Here is a 24,891-nt window from a genome sequence, read left to right as displayed (position 1 = left end):
CCATTAACTTCTGTAATTAGCTTCAATTATTTTGCGCATACTGTACAGGATGTTGATCCTAGAGTGAACCAATGTCAACCAAAGCAAGTGGAGACAAGAAGCAAGTGAGTCTAGAGGAGAATCTCCTTTTTATAATGTAAACCTAGAAACCCTCACAAATACTCGAGCATAGGTCTGCTGAGCCTTTGGATGTACACATGCAAGCAAATAAACCTTATTTCACTTGCATATAACTACGGCATTTATACAGATAACTATAGCTTCTCTGGACTGGACCACTTACTCAGCATACATAAATCAGTGTTATGCTCTTTTTACATGGGCTGTAAATCTAGAGCAGCAAGACAATCTGTGACAGCAGAGAGATCAGGATCTGAACTCTGACAGGACACATTAATCATGGTTTTTAAATGGTCTATTTCCATAACTGATGTGCATTCTAAATCATATTGAACAGTCTCCCACACAGAACAGGATCTCATCAGCAGGAAATATTTTGCCCTTGGAAAAGCTGCAACACTGGAATGTGTAATGGTAAATATGTATAGTCTTCACACAATATAAATAATTACATCTGATAAGTAATTACATCTGAATTAAAAAATTTCACATGACAAAATTTAGGTGATGATGTCTAAGGACAAGAGAAAATTATGCTTAATCATCTTAATTTTATCAATATTGTTTTAAATCCTTACCAAAACCAAAGCAACAACATTAGAACTGAAGTAACTTAAACAGAATGTGGCTAAAGCACCATGTATATCTAACTTCAAAACTAATTCACCAATATAGCAACTATAAGAAATATAACACATTGATAACTGTCTAATCATGAACAAAGCCATAACAATTCTCACACTGAAAATTCAATTTTTTTCACTTTTATTAAAGTGAATGTAGGACTACAAGAAATGTAGTAGCTTGAATCATATTGTTTTGATTCTGAGTCCAGCCATGCCACTTTTAGAATGAATAATCTACCAGAAGTCTGATGTTGTTGTATATCTTTTTGTGTATTCTTTTAAAACTATTAAATCAGTTCTGTCTAGAATGCTTCTACCACAAGCATGACTATTCAGGGTCTTATACTTCCTATGGTACCTTGCACATGCCAGGTAACACCAAAATACATGTGAATGCATCTATTTGTTTTTGCAGTGATTTACCTAGGTGCTAGGTAAAAACAACTATGTAAAGCTCAATACAGTGAAGAACAGAGATCAAAATCTCCAAACAAGTCCAAATTATCATATTCTTTCATGCAACCAGCATATTTTACAACAAAACAGCAATTAAAGAAATTATAAGCTATATCAACCACTCAAAGCCTTACAACCACAAAAATCAGAGGCTGAGGGGAAAGATTTTTTCATTCCATTCCACTACTGTGCTCGTCTTCACATAATTCCTAACACATTCCAGCACTTCCAAAAGGCTTACAATTCTGCATCCAACGTACACGCACACACAGAACATCTAAATCTAGTGTGGTAGTTAGATATCTCGGAGTAATCAGATACGCTTTTACAAAATGATATTAGCATATCGAACAGTCTCACATTGGTGGCATTTAATCTTAGTATGGCTGATGTCAATGTAAGAGGGACGCAAGAAAGAAGTGGAGAATGCAGCACAGGAATAACCAATAAGACTAGTGTCCATTGCTTCAGCTCTCATTATTCTTGAGTATTTTTCATAACAAGGGATGAGAATTTGTCTTTAGGTGTCTGTTTACTACACTGTCAATACATCTACACACTAGAAGGTATACAGTTGCTTTCACTTGCACTTATTTCAGGCTAAGAATTACATTACTAAAAAAAATCCTGCTTGGAAACAAAGGAGAAAATTGCAATGAAGTATAGCTCTCAGACTGCCATTTCTTAAAAAAAAGCTATGTCCATACAATTGCAATTTGTGATTAAGACAGTGAAAAATAGTGCAAAGTAGTGATTCACATCTGACAAAATTAATTTTCAAGCCGGTGAATTACTCTAGTCATCAGAAAATATTTTGAATGTATTATGAATAAAGACTCCACATCATTCCCATTGCCTTAGAAAACAGCATTCGTTCAAAATCTAGACATTTTTCCATACCAGACTCCCAGTAAGATGTTCATAAGGTGACCAATAAGTCCTTAAGCAACAACCACACTACAAAACACAATTTTCAAGGTAAATATATATATATGAAGAATGGCAGTACAATTAAGACACTAATCTGGACTTTAAAATTAAACCGGAAAAACAGAGACTATCCCACTTTAAAATTACAGCTGCCTGCTTGAAGACTCCACCATACACTGAGTTGCAATCCCCTGAAAGTTTTCTAAGAAACACTGTAAGAAAAAAAAATCCTATTTCAATACTCTCAGAAATAAATGATTCTACAACATGGTAGCTAATTAGAATAAACATTGTTTTGATTTTTATGTCACAATACCTGATGTCTCACATTGCATTAATGTTTATGACTGTAACTAAATCCACCTCATTTAATCATTGTAATAAATCTACCTCTCAATAGAAACCACCAAATGAGGTATTAATAGTGCACCACATAAACCTGTTAGGCAGACTATACAAGTAAAATATAGAAATAAAATGAAAAATATTCTTGCTTGGTTAAGTGTTAGACTTTTGGTTGTTCTGCACGAGTAAGATATACAAAAAAAAGGGCTAGCCAACACATCTTGCCTACATTGCAGGAGAAAGTCTCCTGTTTTACCACCTGAGTATTCTAAAAAGAACCACTGCTATAGTTCTATAGCAGAAGTTACCTTTCAAAACAAACTTTAGACAAGGATCATATACTACTTCTAGGACTCTTTGTATGAAACAAGAAAACAACCAATTGTAACAAAACATTGACGGTGACTTGTATTTTGCTCAAGTTGCAAAGACTGATCTACAACTTCAGCAGAATCTGCAGGTTTTATTTATTTATTTGGGGTTTGATATCTGTAAAATGTCATCAATTATTTTGAGAAACCTGCTGATGTTTCAGTATATCTTTGCCTCTTTCTATGACTTTAGACAGCAGTAGAGAGTATAAACTCTAATCTACTAAACTGTAGGACCACAGTTTCTACTTCTGCTTAGACAAATGCTCCATTCAACTGGTTTTTACCACTATCCTCTGCCTTTAATGTCATAGCTTCTTCTAGAAAAGACTTTCTTATTCTACTTTTCATTTTTTGTAAAAGTAATAAGATGTAAGATTCTTTCTTATTCTGGACCCATTGCTCTGTCAAATTTGCTAACAGTGATGATACAGCATCATAGTCCCTTGTCATTTCATCTCAACTCAGCCTCACTCTTTTTCTGACCTATCCCCAAAATTTCAGTATCTTTCTGAGGTACCAAAGCCCATTTCTTACAGGAAAATAGAGAAAATATCTATATCCATAGGAAATAAGTCCTGTTGGTCCCTACTATTATATACAGTCTCACTGCCTATGTTTTGGTACCTATGTATTTATGAAGATTTTCTTATGTTCACTTCTACTTCTTTTTCCATTTTTATGTCATTTAAACTATAATTGTATCTATTTTAGTGAAGAAGCATATTTGGTCTTTGTCCGTGCCCTTTTCCACTACTTTTCTTCATCATAGTTTCCACACCTATTTTGACACAATCCAGTCCTTAATTATATACTCTAGACTACCACATTCACAGAAAAGCAAGAAAAAAAAATCTTACACATGAAATTTTTCTACTCAAGAAAGGTGGCATCCTGATTATGAAATTCTTTTTGAAAAATATTCGCTTCACTCTTCACATCTTTTTGTTTTTATTTCTAAACAACAACCATATTTATGTCCAGATTACTGCTGTCCTTTTTATTTCTCCATACTTTCCATAAAAAGTGCAGATGTCACAAACTTGCCTGCCAAAATAATTTCATTGTATTTACCAGTATTTCACTATGCAACTTCATTTAAATACTCATACAATTTCTAAAACAGAATTACCAGTATTTTGTTTTCTTATAAATATGTAATCACACCGTTAGGCACAAAAGGAAAAAAGCAACGTTACTCTGAATTTATAACATTGCGAAGATAAGGTTGAAATATATTGTACATTCAGACACAAAAGTCAGTCCTACTATCTGATCATAAAATTATTATTCTACTTATGGTGTTCCTGGACAATATTAATAAGATTTCTTGAAGAACTGGAGAGATGTTACTTCAGTAGGAGTTGAAACAAACGTTTTGTGCATGTAAACATCTATAACATGTAAATATAAAACACTTATAGGTGACTCAAGGGGAACATTTGTCAGTTTCAGATTGTATTATATCGAACTTATTACCTTGGCTTGTATACACTTTTTTTCCAATTTATATTGCCTGAAGATGAAGCTCCAGAATTGCTAAAATACAACCTAAACTATTTATAGTTGTCCTGACAAGCGCACAACTCTTTTCCCGTACCGAGCCTTGAACTTGCACAAGCAAATCAATGTGTCTGGTAACTGATAATAATTCTTCTGCTTTTTTCCTTTTTTTTTTTTCTTTTTTTTTTTTTTGCAACCAGATTACGTCACCATTAATGGGTAAAATGTGAATGCCTTTCAAATTAGCTACCCAAATTGTAAAAACCTCAAATGACCATAGAACTATAGGCTGAGAAACTCAGACCACTTCTTGACATGGCATGTTGCACTATTTGCTAAAACACTACAGCATTTTAGTATCATCTGTCTTGCAGTAATAACTATTTCATGTAGTGACAGATAATTCTCAGCCCTAGTGAATACAGTGATTATTAGAGTGCAAGATGCTTTCCTACCATCTCAAGATTTCCCCTCAGTTCATGCTTCCTAGTCATAATGTAAGAACTCACTTTATTTCCTCTCTTTCCATGTATGTTTATCTCAAACAGGTAACTCTAAGTACATTCACTTGTGCAATTCAAGGGATATTAAATACATATGTCTAACCACAACTCAGCTTTCAACAAATTTTGAGGATGAAAACATCTTTGTATTTCTCAAGTGTAATTTCATTGCTAGAATATTTAGTTACTTCAACATTACTAGACTAATAAATATGCAATGAGAGTTTGGCTTTGAGTTTTTGCCACATTTAACCCAACATCAGGTACCAAAGATCATCAGTGTGAAAAGATGGTTTGTATGAGCTAATCCAAGCACTCCTGCTTCAAAGAAGTACCATTAAGGATTTACATTGTATTAGCATCAGAAAAAAAAACAAACAAACAAAAACCACAGTGAAACACAGCCAGCCTGTTCACAGAGACTTCTCTGAAACTCTTTGTCTATGATGTAATTTACATTCACTGTAATCTAGTAAATCATACTAGAATGAGTTTCTCTCCCCAGTATCACCTTCTGAACTTCAATATGAACAGAAGTTTTAACTTGGCCACTATTTTCATAATGTTTCTGTGATGCTTCTTAAAACACTGCAAACCATTTTATAGTCTTGAATATAACATTACTCTTGTGCAGATGAACAATCTCAAAACAAAGTCAAATCAAAAAGCAATTGGATGGCATATGCTAATTCAGTGGTCGACAGGCTAATCTTAGTGAAGAACTTTAGCTTGAAATAGGAATGATATCAGTCCTACTTCTTTAAAGAATTCCTTGGAAGTCCATAACAGACTATTTTCTCAATTTCAGTAGCTGTCATTTCAAAAAAATAAGTTAGTTTTCAGTTATTGCAATTCAGTTTAGAAAGTCAGAAATTATGCAACCCCAGACAAGGGGAAAGCAGCCTTTTATGCAACAAGATACTGCATGAATACATAAGAGGTACCTTCATGACAGAGCCCTCACTAAGCCAACTGGTTAACAGAGTCACACCCCTGCCTTTAAATACATCATTGCTTGTCCACAGAAGTAAAAAACCTTCCTAAAAAGCTGATCTACCATGTCATAGAAAGCATAGCCAACTCCAGATATTTCTTGTTTACATAAGAGAGAAAGCTTCAAAATAAGTGTTCAAACGTAAAGAAAAAAAAAAAAACCCTATTCTAATTGAGAGTAGGCAAAGTGCAGCAATATGATGTTAGAACAAGAGATGATTATCCTAACTTTAAAGGCATTTGATTAAATTTTAAAGACTAAACGTGATAGCACACATTTAATAAACAACTAATATCACTTAAAAGCAGAAAGATACCTAGCTTAAATGACAGTATACGATGACAGTAAAAGTCCTTTTCTCCTAGCTTTCCAGAAATAATTCCTTCTTGCTGAGAAGTTATGCACAAATCAATTCCCATCATCTCTATGCACATTCCAGTTGCCAGATGATAAATCTCACAGTGAATTATTGACAGAATCCAGCTATCATCACAAGTTAACGGAATGTGGGTGACTGTCAGAAAATATTAATAGAGTATGCCACTTTTACAATGCTTCTAGAGTAACAAACTTACCTCGGCAGATGGTCCCATTCCCCACATATCCAGGCTTGCAGGTGCAGCTATGTCCCCTGACAGAGTTGGTACAGATTGCATTCTCATCACAGTTGTGCCGCCCACTGCCACACTCATCATGCTCTACAAGGGAAAAAAGGAACAAGAGATAGTGAGCTTTTCAGCTTGAAAACGTGGCATCTTAAAACCAAGTGGAATAACATGAGTGCCACAGCAGCTGATTATTGGGAGTTTGGTCTGGGAGTCAGCAATGGGTTTGCTTTAATTACAGGATTCAACAACATCTGCATGGTGATTGTTTAGGTTCAAAAACAGGAAAAAAGAATCAGTGAGGAGGCAAAGTATTGCTAAGACAAAAAGCTATGGAGAAGGCTATCATAGAATAATATCTGTTGTGAAGACTAACCCTTATGTCACTGTCTATCACCAACAGAAACAAGCACGAATATAAGACAAGTGAACTCAGGAGAGAGGATCCTATCAATACTCTTAAAAATAACAGCAACAAAAAACCACATTTCTGTTTTCACAGCCACTTGCTCCAATATATGCTGAGTAGGATCTTTGTTTAATAAAGTTTTATCTTTTTATAGAAATATTCCTATCACTGGACCCCAAAGAGACTTCCATATTTTGCTTTCATCCAGCAATTCTAACTGCTGTCACTGGGCCTAATTCACTTCAGCTCCTGCATTTTACTCTCCTGATGTATTTAATTCTAGTAAAGCATCAGTTAGAAGTGGTGACCTACCCAACCCTGAAGTTTCTTGCTTCATCCTCCAATTACTAGAGGCTTCCCTCACGCAGTTAGATTGCAGAAAGAAAACCCAATCGTTTTATGTTTTTGTGCTGGTGGACTTACAGGTTTGTTCAATGGAATCAAGAAAATGCAGAGATATTTCTGAGAACCATGCAAAGGATTTCAATATTAGACTTAAACAAAACTCAGAATTTGGCAACTTTCTTGGTAGTCTTCATTCATGCAAATGCAGTAACCAGACTATCACCCTCATATTCAGAGGTATAGTCAGGTTCTAGAGGCTTTCTGGAACCAAAGATAAACTTTGGTAATACCAGTAAATAAGGAGTGTTCAATGACTACAGACTCAATTCAGTCTTCTATAAACTACAGAGGTGGTGCCTATAAAAATATTCATTGCTACCCCTCAGAGTAAGTAACCCCTCAGAAGAGCCTCTCCATTGACAACAGGACCACAGGCTTTTGTAGGCTCAAGTTTGCCTTCCTTGCCATCACATTTGTACAGGATAATAGCCAATTTCAAGATAACTCAAGACACATAAATTTGAGTGGTAGATTCCAAGGAACTCTTCAATATTTCTGGAATAGCTTTAATAGCTGTTTGCAGAACATTTATCTGATGTTTTCTCATTTTCTAATCCATTTGACAGCTAAATGGTATGGATTGCCATCATTTTCCTCTAATGAGCATCAAAGCAAGACATCATTTGCTCCCTCTTTGCTTTTAGTAAGAAACTCTTATATGCACACACTCAAACGTGTCTGGCTTTTGCTGATAACTTCAGGCCTACATTCATACTTATTAGTTTATGTTGATCTCCAGCTCAGCTTTGTAATTGACTTCAGCTCCTTTCCAATTTTCAGATACCTTAGATATTCAGAACGTTAGGCTTCCTCAAGGGCTGCTGCTTCTCTCCTTCATCCCTTCTTATTCCTGCTCTGGTGGTCTCATGGTGCTCAGATGGCTGCATCAGACGCAAAGATTATAAAGCTACCCTCCAAGGAACTGCTTCGCAGGCAAGTGAAACTGAAAGATGCTTTCATTCTTTTAAAAAGAAAACCAGGCTTTCTCCCGCCTCTTACTACTTCCATTTGTTATTGTTATTAGATTGCTGCTGTATTGCGTTGTATTCAAGCTACAAAGAGAGGGCCTTTGTCATAGGCTCATGTACACAGATGATTCCTACTCAAATAATTGCCAGAATTAGTTGATTACATTTCTCAGCACTTCAAATATAAGCAACACATTTTCCAGTGGTAACTTATGTGTTTTGCCAGAACACAAAAGTGCTTATGCTCTACTATGCTTTTCTAGGGCTATGACAATGTAAATCATTCTATTTACCTCTCCTGCAGATGTAGAGATCCTGGCAATATTATTTACTACTGACTAAACAGAGGTCACTTTTTCTAAGCAGACAAAAGTTTTAGCAACTCAGTTTGAAAAGTGGACCCTGGGAATCTGCACTTAGGATAAGAAATACCAGGAGAATCTCCTCTGCATGAGGAATCCCAAGATTTTTTAGCAGCAGCTTGGCTGCAATTATGGGAACTTTAAATGAAATTTTCCCTGGTGTAGAGATGTCTATAGATCATGATGTTACAGTGTTGATAAGAATGAGAAAGCTTTGATTTTCTGTCAACTTACAAAAATATTTTATTCCAAATGGGACAAGTCCTTAAGAATCTGTCAGTAGGGAGTTATTTTTCGTTTTGTTCTCCCTCACCCTCTTGGTATCCACAGTGGGAAGTGTGGGTTGAAAGTTGGCTCATGTTTTGTTTAAACTCAAAAGAGATTGCAAGTAATTTGCAAAGAACATCAGTTTCACACATCACCTTCCAAAGTCTCCCATTCAAGTGCTGATCAGGGAGAACATACTTTTGCTTTAATGTTATGGTTAGAACTACCTAAATAGATAACAAAGGCTGGAAGGAAAGGACACTAAGAAACAAATGCAAGGACACAAACTGTATCATTCCAAAACAACAAAGCAGAGAGCTAGGAAAAAATCTTGAGGCCACATCTTATTTTAACAACTTCACTTTCAGCCGAAAATGAGCAGAAAAAAAAAATTCATCTCATTTTTAATTCTTTATCTATGCATACATATGTACGTATCTGTATATACATGAACATACTGCCATGGAATGACAGCTCAGGAATGGCAGCATCTTAAAGTTTGACTGAATTTATCCATCTCCATGTGACTTTTGTTACTACTACATAGAACAAAAGGAGACCGTGATCAAAGACAGAGCTGGTAGGTTCACTGAGACAGACGTTATTGTAGGAGGTGGCTTCCAGAAAACAAAACAAAACAAAAAAACTTTCCCCTGGATTATTAATATTCGTCTTAAGACTACCATTCTTGAAGGTACCATTTCAGAACAGTTACCATTATAACATCATTCCTTGCTCACTGACAACTTACCTACAAAATCTCTGCAAATTTTCTGCTATATTATAATTTCTGTTACTCAAGTGTTTGGTTATTGCCACCAGAGCTCTGGGACAAAGCTAGATGAACGTTTTTGTTTGTTTGTTTGTTTGTTTGTGACTCAGTTTCCCTCTAAAATGAAAATGTTTCAAGATTCTATACCTGTTTTAGTATTTGTCATTCTTCTGAAGTCCTCAGAAGCTAAAGATCTTACAGAAAATTAAAGGGTATCAATGTTCTATAGTTAAAAAAAAAAAAAAAAAGGAGAGATCAAATACCAACTGCTAGTTTACCTTCTGCTTAATATTTCTTTCCTACGAACAGAAAGAAAGTAAGAAAGAACACAATTTGTCTCAAGCTTCAGATCATATTCTTGCTTCCCAGCCACCTGTCTACAACCACAGCTACACAAGCTACACATTTAAGCCTGGTATTTTTCTTCTGGGTAAAGACTTGGCTGAATTTCCCAGAGCTTCCACAGACTTTTCCAACATTCTCAAAAGTTTTATTCTCAGAGTTCCTACTTTAAGCACACCATTTTAAGAAACTAAAAAGCTCACTCCCTCCTCGGGCTTTATCTGAGGATGGCCATTTTTCTTCAAAAGCACTTGAAAGACCACTGGATGAAATGGTAAGAAATTAATCATCTTTTTCACAATAATCTCTCTGCTGCCTTTGTTCTATGACTGTAGAATCAGGACAGGTATCAAGCATGAGTACACTCCATGCGTACGTTAAGGAATGCTTGTCTTGAAGAATATCTTTAAAACAATCTACAGAAAATGTATATTTAGGAAAAACAAAACAAAACAAAAAAAGCAAAAAAAAAAAACACCATTAGAAAGTTATCTACTTGCCTTAGGCAACCTGAAATTGCTTCTGCTTGAGCTGAAGTCCACTATGGATCTGGGGACACTAATGTTTATATACAGGTAGTGCTGCATGATAGCGCATACACAGTAGTTAAAAAGATAAATACTGTAGTAATCTTTGCTTTGTTCATATGACGCACGGAAACAAACTCTATAACCCAAGCAGGTTATAAGTGACCTTATGAAATGACCAATATGAAATGACCTTACAAAGGTAACAATCACATAAAAAACAAAGTTAATTCCCCAGAAAGTAGTTTCAAGCAGACAGCTAGTTACATATCTTATTTTAACAAACATCAATGCATCCTACAAATTGCAAAAAACATCTTACACTAAAAAACAGGCTGGTCTACATGCACACTGACACTAGGACACACAGTACTTCCTTTCTCCTGAAATCCCAAAGAAGAAACTAGGTAGAGTGCAATGGGAAAACAGGCTGTTTCCCATTAAAGCCTCAGTAACACAGATACATAGGAAACAGCTAAAATAAGCACAATTACCCGAGTGCCACAGAGAGAGAGTTGGGACCACCCTGCATCCCCCTGCACTCAGGCATGTGGATAAGACAGACTGACCCTGCTAAAGGAAGCAGCACACCAATCCAACATCTGCAACCAATGTTTATTGTGCAAGCATGCAAAAGACAACAGATAACTAATTCCTGAGAGAGGGGGAGATTGAAAATACAACCAAACGCTGCATCCATCCACAAAGTATTTGCTATAGAAGATCACACCTCTTCTAATAGATGCATTAGCTACACCTTCAGCCACAGCAGAACGATCAACTATGATGCATCTCAGCTGGGAAGCCACTCACTTAACAGACCTTCAACTTCCTTCAAAACACAGGTATGTATTGAGGCTAATAAAGGTAAAGCACCTACAGGTTGCAGCAGCCTGTGTTTTGCATACCTCAAGCATGCATTCCAGCTGCTGCAGCACTAATATGCAATCCTATTGACAGGCAGTCTCTTCAGTGTGAAGTATAAATAGATATATTCAGATACCAAAGAAGTCAACAACCTTCAGGCACCTGTTTTCCTGCAAAATGTTCTGTATACACATTTCTCTAGCCTGATCTTACTGAGGAAACACATCGCTATTCTCTTTAGCATTACTTCAAAAACAGCTCTCTGTTCTGGGCTGCAGTGAAGTAGAAGAATGCAGTAGGGTACATGCTGGGGAGGCAGAGTACTACACAAAGATTTGGATTGCCTGAAGTACTATATTCTGCAGAAAGCCATCCAAACCACACTGCAAAATTGTATGTAGAGTAAAAACCATCACACAAAAATCATTCAGAGCACGTACAGAGCAAAAATAAGATTCAGCATGCATTTGTCAATACAAATGCATGTTAATTTCTAAATGAACAGTTACAGGTAAATACAATTTTTCTCCATTTGTGTGCACATAAAATGCAGTGCTTGTGAAAGGTTCTAGGCAGCTATGACAACCAGCATCAGAACTATCAGTAGTAAAAAATGGATTATTATCATACACTTGAAGTTTGGAATATTATATCATTCACTTTTTTACTGAAAAGATATTTACAATAAACTATTTTTATATAATTACACAAGAGGAAGATAGCATCTTGTGTGTATATTTTTAAAAAATGCACTCTTCAGAGTACTTTATAATTCTTAGGATGCTTCTGTTTTTCCTTGCTGAAAGAGACACAACCAGTAGGCTTACTGGGTTTGTATGGGCTCAAGAGGTAGACTTTCCTTTCATTCAGCTTCCTCTTTTTTCTCTCTGTATGTACTTGAGAAAACAGTCAAGTAGTTGGTTTGTCACACTATTTGTCCAAAATCGTTAACAGAAAATTAGAACCACTGTTTGAAAATATATAGACATAGCAAAGCTAAGCACCTTTTAATCAATAGTCACAGGTAATTGTAACATCAGGATAGCTTCCCCTTACAGAGTTCAAAAGTCTATCCTAAAAAGGACATTTGATTTAGGATTTATTTTTTCCTAAGTGTGTTGACCTTTCTATCTTTATTATTATTATTATTAGATAAGAATGTTCTTCTAAAAAGGCGCTGGTATGCAATTACTGGAGACACATCCCATAGGATGGTCCTTCACCATAGCTGCTTCCAATTCTCATTACAAGAAAAGGTCTCAATTTAAATTGGCTCAGAAGATGGGAATAATTTTCTTATTGTAAGGATTTCCTTCCATTAGTTACCCAAAGCCTTCACAATTAATAGAAAACATTCATCTTTGGAAAACATTATGAAAAGACTCTGACTATTTTTATTTATTCTTACTTTTACAACATTGAAAGAAAAACTATATTGATTTCTAAATTGAGAGAGGACAACTGGTTCTGGGGTATGTAAGCATAAATGCAGTAACCATCACTATACACCAACAGATGTATAATAGAGAGACAATTCACTTAAAGAATAGCAAGGTCATCAGATTCTACCATTGTTTATTAATACAGAGACCACTTGCATAGAATACATGCTCTCATGTAAAATTAATTAGCTGTCCGGCTACACTCAAGCGATAGCCTTTTAAAACTGTGAAAGGAGAATGCCACCTCTCTGAATACTTTTAAAAGAACAAACAAAGCTCTGCTGCACGGCATGAAGATTCAAATGTCTATTTAATTATTAAGGCTTTACAAATGAGAGATAAAAAATAGAATTTAAGAAATATTGTGGACTTAGCAGATTTGGGATTTCAGATCACAAGAAATTCTGATGAAACAAAAACTATAGCTTAGAAATAGGCAGAATGAAAAGAAACTTTACTCTGTACACATGGGAAGACTCTCTCCCAGAAAATAAAGGCAATTAGGAATGAGATGCATACATCAAACAGGTCACATACAAGAAATTACCTTATGGATGGTAAACTGGTAGAAGACAATCGTGAACACAGACAATCCTAAACAAATCTGTATTTCCACCTACTCGTGAGCAGACAAAGTCGCTGAGAGAAGCCCTAAGAGCTATTAAAAGGAACTTCAGATCATTTGGGTGGTTAGTTGATGTAGCAGGCGTACAGACAGTTTTCTTCTCTCCCCTCATTGGCAGCAAGGGATACTGAGAGGATCAGGAAAAGCCATCTGATAAACCCATGGCTGAGAGGCTGGTGCCCTTTCAGGAATTTTTGCTTTATCAACCATGGGGCCGATTACTCAGTGCCTGGCCTGCTGGCTGCTGATGGCATCCACCCAGATCATAAGCAGAAAAGAATTCTGGCCCAGAGTTGCCTTCTATGTTAAGAAGTGGATAGACTGCAAAGAGCTGCCTCTGAGAAACATCCATGAGTTTCTAGGTTAAAATTAGGGACTGAACCAGTAAAGGGCATCTGGTGGGAGGAATCTACTGCAAGCCACCTGATCCATGTGAGCCTGCTTGATGAGATATTCTTGCTTCAGCTGTAAGAGGCATAAAGAGACTGTAAAAGTGGTTAAGGTTGAATGCAACCTGGGCTGCACCAACCATGCTGTGGTTGGGTTCACAGTCTCAAGGAACATGAGCCTGGCAAGGAGCAGAGTTAGTACCTGACCTTCAGGAGAGTGAGCTTCAGGCTGTTTAAGAAACTGTTGGATGAGATCCCTGTGAAATTATCCTTAGGGACACAGGAAAAAACAGAGCTGCCAGTACTTGAAGGATGCCTTTCTGAGACTGCAAGAGCTCTCCATTATTGAGAATAAGAAATCAGGCAGATGAAGTAACAAATCTGTATGGCTGGGCAAAGATCTGCTGGTCAAACTGAGGGGGAAAAAGGAAAAATGGGTGGGTGGCCTGGGAAAAGTATATAGGCATGCTGTTCCAGATGTGCAGGGATGGACTCAGGAAAGCCATAGCACAGAGGGATGTGAAGAACAAGAAGAGTTTCTTCTTCATATGTAATATGAAGAATATGTAATATGTATACAAGTCTGTACAGGAAGAATGTGAAGCTGTTGGAAACGGTCCAGAGTAGGGACGCAAAGATGATCAGAGGGCTGGAGCACCTCTCCTATGAAGAAAGGCTGAGGGAGTTGGGCTTGTTTAGCTTGGCTGTGGGCAGACCTCATTATAGCCCTCCAGTACTTGAAAGGAGCTTATGAGCAGGAGAGGGACTGACTTTTTACACAGTATGATAGTGATAGGACAAGGGGGGTAAAGGCTTTATACTTAAAATCTCTCTCTCTCTTTTTTTTTTTTTTTTTTTTTTTTTTTTTAGGTTAGAAATTGTTTATTCAGACTGTGGTGAGATGCTGCAACGGGTTGCCCACGTGGACATGCCCTGTCCCTGGTTCAAGGCTAGGTTGGATGGGATCCCGGTCAGCCTGATCTAGTGGCTGGCAACCCTGACATGGCAGAAGGGTTCAAACTAGATGATCTTCAAAGTCTCCTCCAACCTAAGCCATTCTATGAACAGAGAAGTCCCATTTCCTTAAGATAAGGATATACTGCAATTTGATACTTATGAGCAGTTAAATATACAAAGTAATGGCAGAAATATCTGCTTCACAGTTATTTTAATAGGAAACTAAAATGTTATTGTGATTTAAGACACAATGAACAGCTTCTGGTGTTTAATGCCAAATTATTTAGACTGCATTCTAAAAGAGTAGACATATGCTACTCTTGGGTAATTAGGAAGAAATAGTGAGATTTAATTTGAATATAAAATTTTGAATGTTCACATATTTGCTGTCTGAATAACACCTCTTGAATGTTTACTTTAAAGTAATAAATTAAAATTCTTCCCTTTTTTTCCTGGCACAGAATTTGATTTTGGTCACATTTTGCTATCCAAAAATCAAGCTTTCTAAATACAATACTAATATAAACTATGCTTATGCTTTTTATTGTTTTATGTTGATTTAGTCTGTTAAGCCAGCCTGCCCAGAACCATCTAGAAACTGATGTAACAATATAATGTGTTCCCAAACTGGTATTCAGAGAGAATCATTGTGATTTGTCTGACAGTTTCATGTTCCTCAACAACTTCAGTTATTATTGGGTATAGTTAATATACTTACTCCACAATGAAATCTTGTAGTCACGTATTCAAAGATCAAAAAAAAAAAAACCTCCTGTAATCTTATTCATGCACGTAATGTGATAGGAATAGTTGTAGTGGAAAACAGACTAACACTACATTTTCTAAAGAGACCGGTGTGCAAACATGAGAATGAATGACACTTGTAACATCCATTTGTATGATTCCAGCATTCAGCGGGTGAAGTGTTCGAACCTATGATTTCTGCACCAAAACGCTAAGCCTTCCTTGTTTTCCCTTAGCAAGAAGTTGAAAGCAGAGGTAAATGTGAAGGTTTATATTTCACTCTAGTATATAGAAACTTCACTATTCATTGCTAAGACATTCACCTTACTGATGAGCCCTATTTTCCATGAAACCCACCAGGTCCCCTGTTAACTTATATACATGCACAGAAGAAGAACCCTCTAGGTGCACACAGGACTCAAGATGTCAAAACATCTTGGATCTGTACAATTGCATACTCCTATTTTTCAGTTGGCACTCAATACATTATTTCCCAAACGTTTGCATGATTCTGCTTATTTTTGACTACAGCTGTGCTATAATTTGAGAGTTTCAGTGAACTACCTGCAGTAATTCTGATGTCTTTTCTATGAACATCAATAGCTAATTTAGAGCATTTTTATATATACCTATCTTTTTTTTCCCCCCTCAAGGGAAAGATACTTTATACTATGATCCTCTGTCCTGCTTTACTACTTTATAAAAACTGTCCATGCTTTACTACTTTATAAAAACAACTACAAACAGAACCTATTTGGGTTTCATGAGAGAAGTTCACTAAGGAGTTCTAGGACATGCTAAATTACTTACAATAGAAACATTTTTGGCCAAATCAAGACACAATAGCTACCCTTACTGAACAGTAACATCTCTGTAATGTAACTGTAGCTTTTTCAAAAAGTGTAGAATGCAGACCAGGAAAAAAAAAAAAAAAAAAAGGAAGATCACTTGCTAGAACAATATATATTTACATACGTATAATAAATGGCTGTGTAACATCTCTTAGGAAGAGGAGAGATTTGTTTTCATTGTTTCTGAACACAGTATTAAAAAAGAAAAAGGAAGAAGGAAAATACAAAAAAAAATCTTTGGAATAAAAAAAGGTTTTAAGCCTAGACTCTGATAAGAAGCTCCCCAAGGTAAAAACAAACAAACAAAAAAAAAACCAGTATTGGGCAATACAATAGGAAACTAGATCCAATGTTGAAAAATTCAAGAATCATTGGAAGCATACACCATTAATCCTTCTGCATTTTATTTCCTACCCTTTGAAAGTGCATTTGAGTTGAGTAGATGTGTCAAATTAGTAGAGAACATGAAAATAATATTAATATTAAAGCTCTGCTACTAGTTTATTTGTGTGAAGAGTCACAGCATCGAGTATTTTTTGACATTGAAGTCCCATGCCATACATGCCAATAATGGAAACATTAACCATTTTGACATGTACAGAAATTCCAGAATGCATCCTTAAACATGCAGGTTGATTAGAAAACAGCAAATCTAACTGTCACATGTTCCATCTAAACTGGACACTTCGCTGCAGTTTTGTGGAGTTTTTACTGAACTCAGATTAGTCCTGTCTGGATGCAGCGTTGTGTTGTTTTTTAATGATGAAAAGTGATCTTAAGAAAAAAATCCACCTGCAAACACTTCACACTAGGGCAGCTTGTATGACTGTGCAAGAAGATTAGTCCCTTTCAAATCTTTAGTCTCAAAATATTTTTTCACATAAATGTATCAAGCAACTGTTTATTAGAGATGTTCATCTTTCTTACTAAAATTTGCCTCCAAACTCTGAGAGCAATTGTATTGCTGAGCCAGGCATCAATCACAGAATGGCTTCAGTTGGATAGGATCCCAAGAACCATCACATTCCAAGACCCCTGCATGGGCAGGTCTGCCAACCTCCAGGTCTGGTACTAGATCAGATTGCTCAGGGCCCCATTTAACCTGGCCTAGAACACCTCCGGCAACATAACATCCACAGCCTCTTTTTGTAAGCACATTCACTGAGCAAATTGCTCAGAATCTTCAGCTTCACAGCACTGAGGCTCAATCCCACATAGATCAAAACATCTTTTAGAACTAAAACTAAGTAGTAAGGATTGCCAGGTTTCTATCTTAAAAATTCAGAGTAATTCCTACATGTAACGGTAACAGATTGCTTAGGAGCTCCCTTTTCAGTCCTATACAGCTCAGAATGAATTTCTCATTAAGCAAATTTTTGCATAGGGACTGAAAGGAGCATAGGAAATATTGCTAATGAAATACAGCAATATATATATTTTTAAATACAAGTTAATATCAATGGTGTAAACTGAACTCCCCAGTGGCAATAGAAATGGTTCACAAAATTACCAAAAATGTAATACTGCACATGTGGGAAACAGAACTATGTCCCTATCTGTGAGATCCCAAACATCTTAAAGGTCTTTCTTGTTACTGAATTTATGATCAATTTATGCTCTGTATGTCTAGAGGTATGCAGTAACCTGGTCTGAATGCCAGCCTCTCTCCACAGGACACCTGTAATCTTCAGCCTGATCCCAAATTCTGAATGTGATTTATATTTGACTTTAGAGAAACTGGGCACTATACCCACAAAGACAAGTCCCAGGTCCAGTTCCACAATTTATGTATGCCAATTTGCATATTTGTAAACCATTAACTCTTCCAAATTCCTTTGAGTAGTTATTACTTTTCTTGACATAGCTATGAAGCAGAGAATTTCATACAGAGAACAAATTAGCTCTCATATAGAGAGTAAAGCTTTTGAACTCATTGTGATGTACTGTGCAGAAAGAGACGATACATTTCCAGCAAGGCTGGAGCAGTGAGTGACAAATATTGACAGATGAATAGTAAGAACAATTCTATGAAGTTCTCAGCTTCTCCAAATCATAAGACATTAACTTAGGAAAATAAAGAAATCACAAATAATGACAATCTGAGACAGCATAGTAGTTGCCACTGCCTAAATTACAGTTTTCAGGAGAGATGACTGTTACCATTAAATCTTAAGATACAATTTTATTTTGCCTGTTTTGCTCAGAGCTGAATGGAGTCCAAACACCTGCACTGTGTCAAAAAAAAAAAAGCACCCTAAAGCAATACGGTACTGATTTATTTATAATTGCAATATGACAATCTAAAAGGACAGGCTGCTTTTTATCCAGAAAATTGTGGAAGCTGCATATTTTATGAAGTTGATATCAGAATCCCATCTTCCCAGTATTTTCAGTTCAACAATAGCTGCAAGCTTCACTTTGCAGAACTCTCAAAATCAGTAATAACTAAACATATGAAATTTACCTTTTCATGCAGCTTTTCAACACAGCTTGATGAACTTTGTATTAGTGACATAAGTTCAAAAGATTTTTCTACTCCAACACTCGATGACAATTTAATTTCCACACATTAATAAAACACTAGAAAAGCCATACAAAGCCTAGTTCAAGCTTACACTAAAGCTTATTGGAGCTATTGCAACATATCAAGGTGGAACTGTTTCTTAATGCAAGCATGTGTGTGACAGAAACACCAGTCGGCTCACACAAGAACACAAAATCACAGTTAAGGACACATTTCTTTGCACCCGTTAGAGATACAAGGAAAGGCCTGCAGAGTGTTGGCACACGCTCTACCAGTGATACAGAAGTCATAAAGACTTAGACCATTTTTCTCAGTTTGTCATTTAAGAAGTCAGAGTCAAGCTGTTAGGTTTCCCCCACGGACTTACCAACTTTCTGTTTTATATATATGAGTTTCTAATTATACAAGTGCTTCAGAAATGGAGTCCACTATGTTTTATGCTTGTGATGGAGTACTTACTCCAGGTAAACAGAATATTTACCTAGTTGCAACTCCCCTAAGTAATTCAGGTGAGTGCAGAGATTATTAAAAACACATTTTTAAAAACTGGCTTCTAACACAGTATTTAGGCACCTAAACTACCAAATGGTTTTTGATGAACCTAACTTCCTCCAGTGCATTTAACTAGGACAAACAGGCTCTCAGCACTTCAAAGGGAAAAAGAAGTCTCTTTATGTCACTCTTGGGTATCGGTCTTCGGTTTACTCCTGTGGCATCCCAAAGATATCACAGAATTTGTAAGTGGAAGGAAGAGATCGAATCATTTTACCCCTTGAAGCATGCAACTCCATCATTTTTACTCTCAACATAAAGAGTCAATTTTGATTTGTAGATAGGAACGGCAAATAATGAATCACCATTTCCCGAGGCACCTATGATATTCCCTGGAGATATTCTACTGTAATAGCAATCACACTAGACCAATCCTATCCCATGAGAACTGACAATGTCCCAACCTGAGTTTCTTCGGCTGTAGCTGTTCTTTCTTACAACAGCAAAACATGGCACAGCATGAAGATGCCTCTGCTGAGACAAAAGATAGATCAAACAGAATTCCTGTGCTGTGTATTGCTCAGCCTCTTGTAACTAACTGCAGGATAATGATGGTACAACTTTATTTTGCACTTTTCTCACTTAAGTAAGAAAAAAAAATTACTTAGCTATGGAAACATAGCACTTGTAAGACTGAAAAAAATGTATGGTTGATGGAAGTTTATTCAAAAAGAATATTCTTCTCTAAAAGGCCTCTAATACAAATGCTTGAAAAGTCACTGGCAGACAAAGAAAACTGGCTACAGTGTCTACTGCGATCCAAGACAAACAGGAATCCAAGCAGAGGATTGTGCAAAAGAGCACAAGATGCAAGAAAGGTGTCCCTTCTCCAAGAAAACTTCACACAGCATTTCAGGGAGAATAGAGACAGTAACCTCTGCTACCTGAAATCATTGAACAACACAGAAAGCACCACAGAAATATATTGGAGATACCAAACAAGGGCCTCTACGGGATGAAGTGGCATACGTTTTCTGGCTCCCTCTCCAACGTTAACCAGGCTGGCTCACAGAGTGCTATCTGAAGCCTCCTTACTGCAGGTGGTAGGATTTGGCAGCCTTTGGCAAAACGTGAAATAATTAAGAAAAACAGAACACCAAGCATGAGGAATGTCTTCAAAAATCAATTTACAGAGGGCAAAATGAAATTCCATGCTTCGCTCAAGTACCTAATATTGACAAAACAAGTCCATGCACATATGCATCAATGAAAGAGAGAGTAGCATTAAACAACCACAGAACATGAAGGAAACATGAAAAACACAAGAAGGTTAGAATATTTCAACAGAAAAAGCTAGACAGATGCCAAACAAAAGAAATAAAATGAGAAATGAGAATCAAGCTACAGTGAGCGTAGGAAGAACTGCCTTCTCTTTCCAACAAAAAACAACATCAACGTCTGCACAGGCAGAGACCTTAATTGAGCATCTAGAGGCCCCTGGAAAAATAAAAAAAATAAAAAATACTGAAGCATGTCCCTTTTTTGGCTTTTTTGCTTTTTGTTTTAGCAGCATCTGTATTTTCCGTGTTTTTATACTACATAACATAGGATAATATCATGAGGAAAGTCGATGGAAGACAAAGTATTTTGTTTTACAGGCAGCTGTCTTCCAGGGTGTTTTTAGATCTGCAGAGCATGTTGTCTGAAAAGGCATGTATTTTCTGACATGCCTGTAATTTCTGTTCATGGCCTTATACAAAAGACTATTCTAATGAGTCAAAGCCTATGTTGGAAAGAAATGTCCCCTCTAATATCAAGATGAAATATCAGCAAGAATTTTTTTTTTTCACTGCAAGCTATGAAAATGTTTGAAGATCAACACATATCAAAGGCCTGCATTTTATTTATCTTAATTTTTTTCTTTCTGAACGGTGCCACACTTTTAGCACTGCGTGAAAGCACATGCACAAGTATTTCAAACTCTCTCCATTTTACAGCACAGAGTATTTCCCCAATACTCTATCATCCCATCTTCTGACCCACCAGTGCTCCACATTTTCTTTAAGAAAAGGTTTCTGCCAGGCGGGCTTCTTCACTGATTCTAGCCAGCAGTCCTGGGGCCAGCCCTGGGTTGTGCAGTGGTAACAGGCTCTGGTGTAAGCTGTCCAGTCTGAGCTTTTTCCCCACCACCAGCTCAAGCCCTTGCTACATTTCCACCTGAAGAACAGTACAGGCAATCCTCCACAAAGGCTTATTACTTCCAGTCCCCTCAAATGTAAAGTGAACAAGTGTAAAGAAGTCTTTGCATTAAAACTGGAGATGAATATTGATAGGAATAAAAAGCTTAGAACTACAGTTTGCTAACCTCTTCACCCCAAACATTCTAACAATCGCAGTGAAAAAGTACTCCTATTAAGAGGATCATACTTCACAAAAGTTGTGAGAAAATGGCTACAAGTCATTCAGAATAAAGTTATATTCAAATCTGCAATATGATTATCTTAAAACAAACAGAAAACAAAGGAAAATAACCTCCACAAAATACGTGCATCTATTCATATAACTTGCTATAGCATTGCTTTGAATGTAATTACAAGATATATTCCTGGGAAGAAAAGCAGGATTATAGAGAGCACTTCAGTGCAGAAAGAGGAGCAATGATGCTGTTAGGTAAACTGAGCACAGACCTTCCAGCAGTGCATGTCTGGAGTTGTAGAAATCACAATCCAGTGGCAATCCATCTGGCACAATCTGAATTTCACTCCTCTCTCATTAAAAGACTGCACAACTTGGTGATTAAGATTCTCTTACCATCTCTTCTGTATAGCAATGTTTAGAAAGGTGTTATGTCAGTGCAAAACTCATCTAATGTACTGAAACTTTTTACCAACAGACAAGAACGGGAAAGAGACTAGCTTTCACATATTTAAACCATTTTAAACAAAAAGGTAAGAAATGCAGAAGAAACCTGATATATGTTCATGTTAGTTGAGTTTAGCGCTAGCCAGACGATGGCAGGGAAATCACTGGAAGCAAGGCACCATATACCTCAAAATTAGCTTCCTAGACTTTCTGTATCAAAAGAAACACAATGATCAAATACTTTTCTTATTTAAATGAAAACATACTTTGCATAACAAATAATAGTCCTGCTTTAGACACCGTCCACCTACAACCTTTACAAAAACATTTTATGTCTTTGGTGCCTATTTCTCAGATCAATTCTTCCCTATAAAGAGAATAGACAAAGATACCTCAGTTCCTCCTGCTCCCACTGGTGTCTTACGAGGCAGTGACACAATTACAGTTGGAACACAGTTTGGATAAAAACTATTATTTCAGTGCTTAAACATTTCCATCTAAAGGGGCTCAAACCCAGTTGTTAATGATCAGTGTTCTGTGTGTCACTTCTGTGACACAGCTGATAGATGCCTGTGAACAAAGAACATTGTTGCAGAGAAGAGGTTTATGTCTTTCCAAAGGATGCATAAGTGCTGCAATCAGCACTAAATTAGCATTACAGAAATTAAGCAACTCTTCCCATAGAAGACAATTGAACTTCTCATTTTAACTACTCCTTAGAAAGTCTGAACACACAGACAGGGCCTGCGGCATAATGGTGATGAATTCCCTAAAGGAAGCCTCCTGCCACAAGCTCCCATACATACAAATTGGATGGCAGCTAGAGCCCTCCATCTAATCTCCTTTTTACAGCAACAGAAGCAGTATTCCTATGCATAACACTGACAAGCACACCAATGCAGCAGGAAAAGATCTGTGAATTAAGCTGTTAAGAATGAACAGTAATTTGAATAGATAAATATTAATAACTTAATTTAGAAGGAAGAAAGAGGATTTATTTTGATACTAATTTGGCCCCTCATGACAGTTGACAGAACTGTAAAGATTACAGGTGAAACAAAATAGTGTAACAAAACAATCGACTGAAACCACAAATTGAATTGCAATGGGATACCTCATGCCACCATAACCCAAGCAAGTCATTTTGTGGGGTATACCTCACTGCGTTCACATGCAGTTAGGAAATTAATAGGATAAAAATGTTTCTAAAATTTAACGAGGCAATATAAGGTCAGCCACGATAATATTTCCACTGAAAATTTGTACATAAACAGTATCAGTTCTTTTAATTCTCCTGTAAAGAGAGGAATGCCATCTTTTTCGATCAGAAAGAGCTTTAAAACTGGTACATGTTTGGCATCCTATAAAGTGTTCACACTGCCTCAACTGAACAATGTACCACTAGCACTGTCACCAGCAACCACATCAACACTGGCAAAATTGCTGTGTTTTCGAAGAGCTTGCAAAGGCAAAGATGCAAAGCAGGAGTTTGCCTGAGTTAATCCTACGAGAAACCTGACTGACAACACAGCCTAGTATTTGATTCTTACTTTCAGCAAGGAACATGTCAAGGTGTGGAGTTTTGAAAATTGTCCAATACAGCTCAGCAGTTTTCTGCTGGAGGAGTGACAATGAGGGAATATAAAGAGAAAATAAGCGTCAGGAGATATCTCTTTTGTTTTTCATTTTTTAAAAATCCACGAATAAATAACTGCGATGCAATAAAGGAGAAAAACATTTTAAAAATGAGTTTAATGAAGACAAATGGTAGCTTCAATTGAGGCTGTAGCATCTGGCAAGGAAGAATCAGCCATACAAGTCATTCAGCGTTTCTCTGAAACGTCACTAGCCCAAGCAGCTACAGGAAACCAGAACGTTTGGAATGAATGGATGAACCAATGGTTCATTCTGCAACCCAAGTCAATTTTTTTTTCCTTTCTAACCCATACTGCTAAAATACACTCCTATCTTCCATTCTCTTTCTGAACAATTCACAAGGAAGGCTGATATTTTGTATTCATTCTCTTTGAAATACTTGACATTATTACAGCCCATGACTTCGTTTTGTAAGGTTTTCAAGAAGCCTTTCAAAAAGAAATAGTTAGCATTCTGTGCTGGTTGCTGAGTGCCATTTAGTGCTTGAAAAGGCAGAATGTAAGATGTACTATAATAATAATATAGCCATCAAAAGAAGATCATTAACTACAGAAGGATTACCGCCTATTTTAGGATAGGCTTTTCTCATTTTCCATCAAGGCTGATCTACCACATCTCTGATCAATGCTGGTTTGATAACCATTGGGCCAGGCAGTGGAATATAAAAAGATTTAAAAGATAAGCAACAGCAAAGGGGAAAAAAACAAACAAAACTGAAACTGATATAAATAAAGTCTCTCTGAGCATACATACAATGGGAGAAGCTTTGTAACTCAAACTTCAACCAGCTGCACGCAGAAAGATGAAAAAGCAAAGCAATAAGATATTATTACCATTTGACAGTAATAAAAGATACAGGATGACAAAGCTATGGAATCAATGAAATAATTTATAGCTTTATATTCTAAAATATATATAATATATATTCACAATATTGTGAATATATATAAAATATATATTCACAAATAGCTTTATAT

General features: G+C 36.5%; 1 protein-coding gene across 9 annotated transcripts in view; it reads right to left on the bottom strand.

Annotated features, from left to right (window-relative positions):
* NELL1 (neural EGFL like 1) overlaps window positions 1-24,891 on the bottom strand; it is a 286,028-nt gene that overhangs the window by 98,405 nt on the left and 162,732 nt on the right. For all 9 annotated transcript variants that reach the window (XM_001234166.7, XM_015286235.3, XM_015286242.3 and 6 more), the window contains one exon: window positions 6,424-6,546. In XM_001234166.7, coding sequence (XP_001234167.3) covers window positions 6,424-6,546 — 123 coding nt within the window. The remainder of the gene's footprint in view (window positions 1-6,423; window positions 6,547-24,891) is intronic.

The sequence above is a fragment of the Gallus gallus genome, chromosome 5 (assembly GCF_016699485.2).
Source record: "Gallus gallus isolate bGalGal1 chromosome 5, bGalGal1.mat.broiler.GRCg7b, whole genome shotgun sequence".
Lineage (NCBI taxonomy): Eukaryota > Metazoa > Chordata > Aves > Galliformes > Phasianidae > Gallus > Gallus gallus.
Note: the sequence above shows the minus strand (reverse complement) of the source record. Positions and strands in the feature narration are given on the sequence as shown.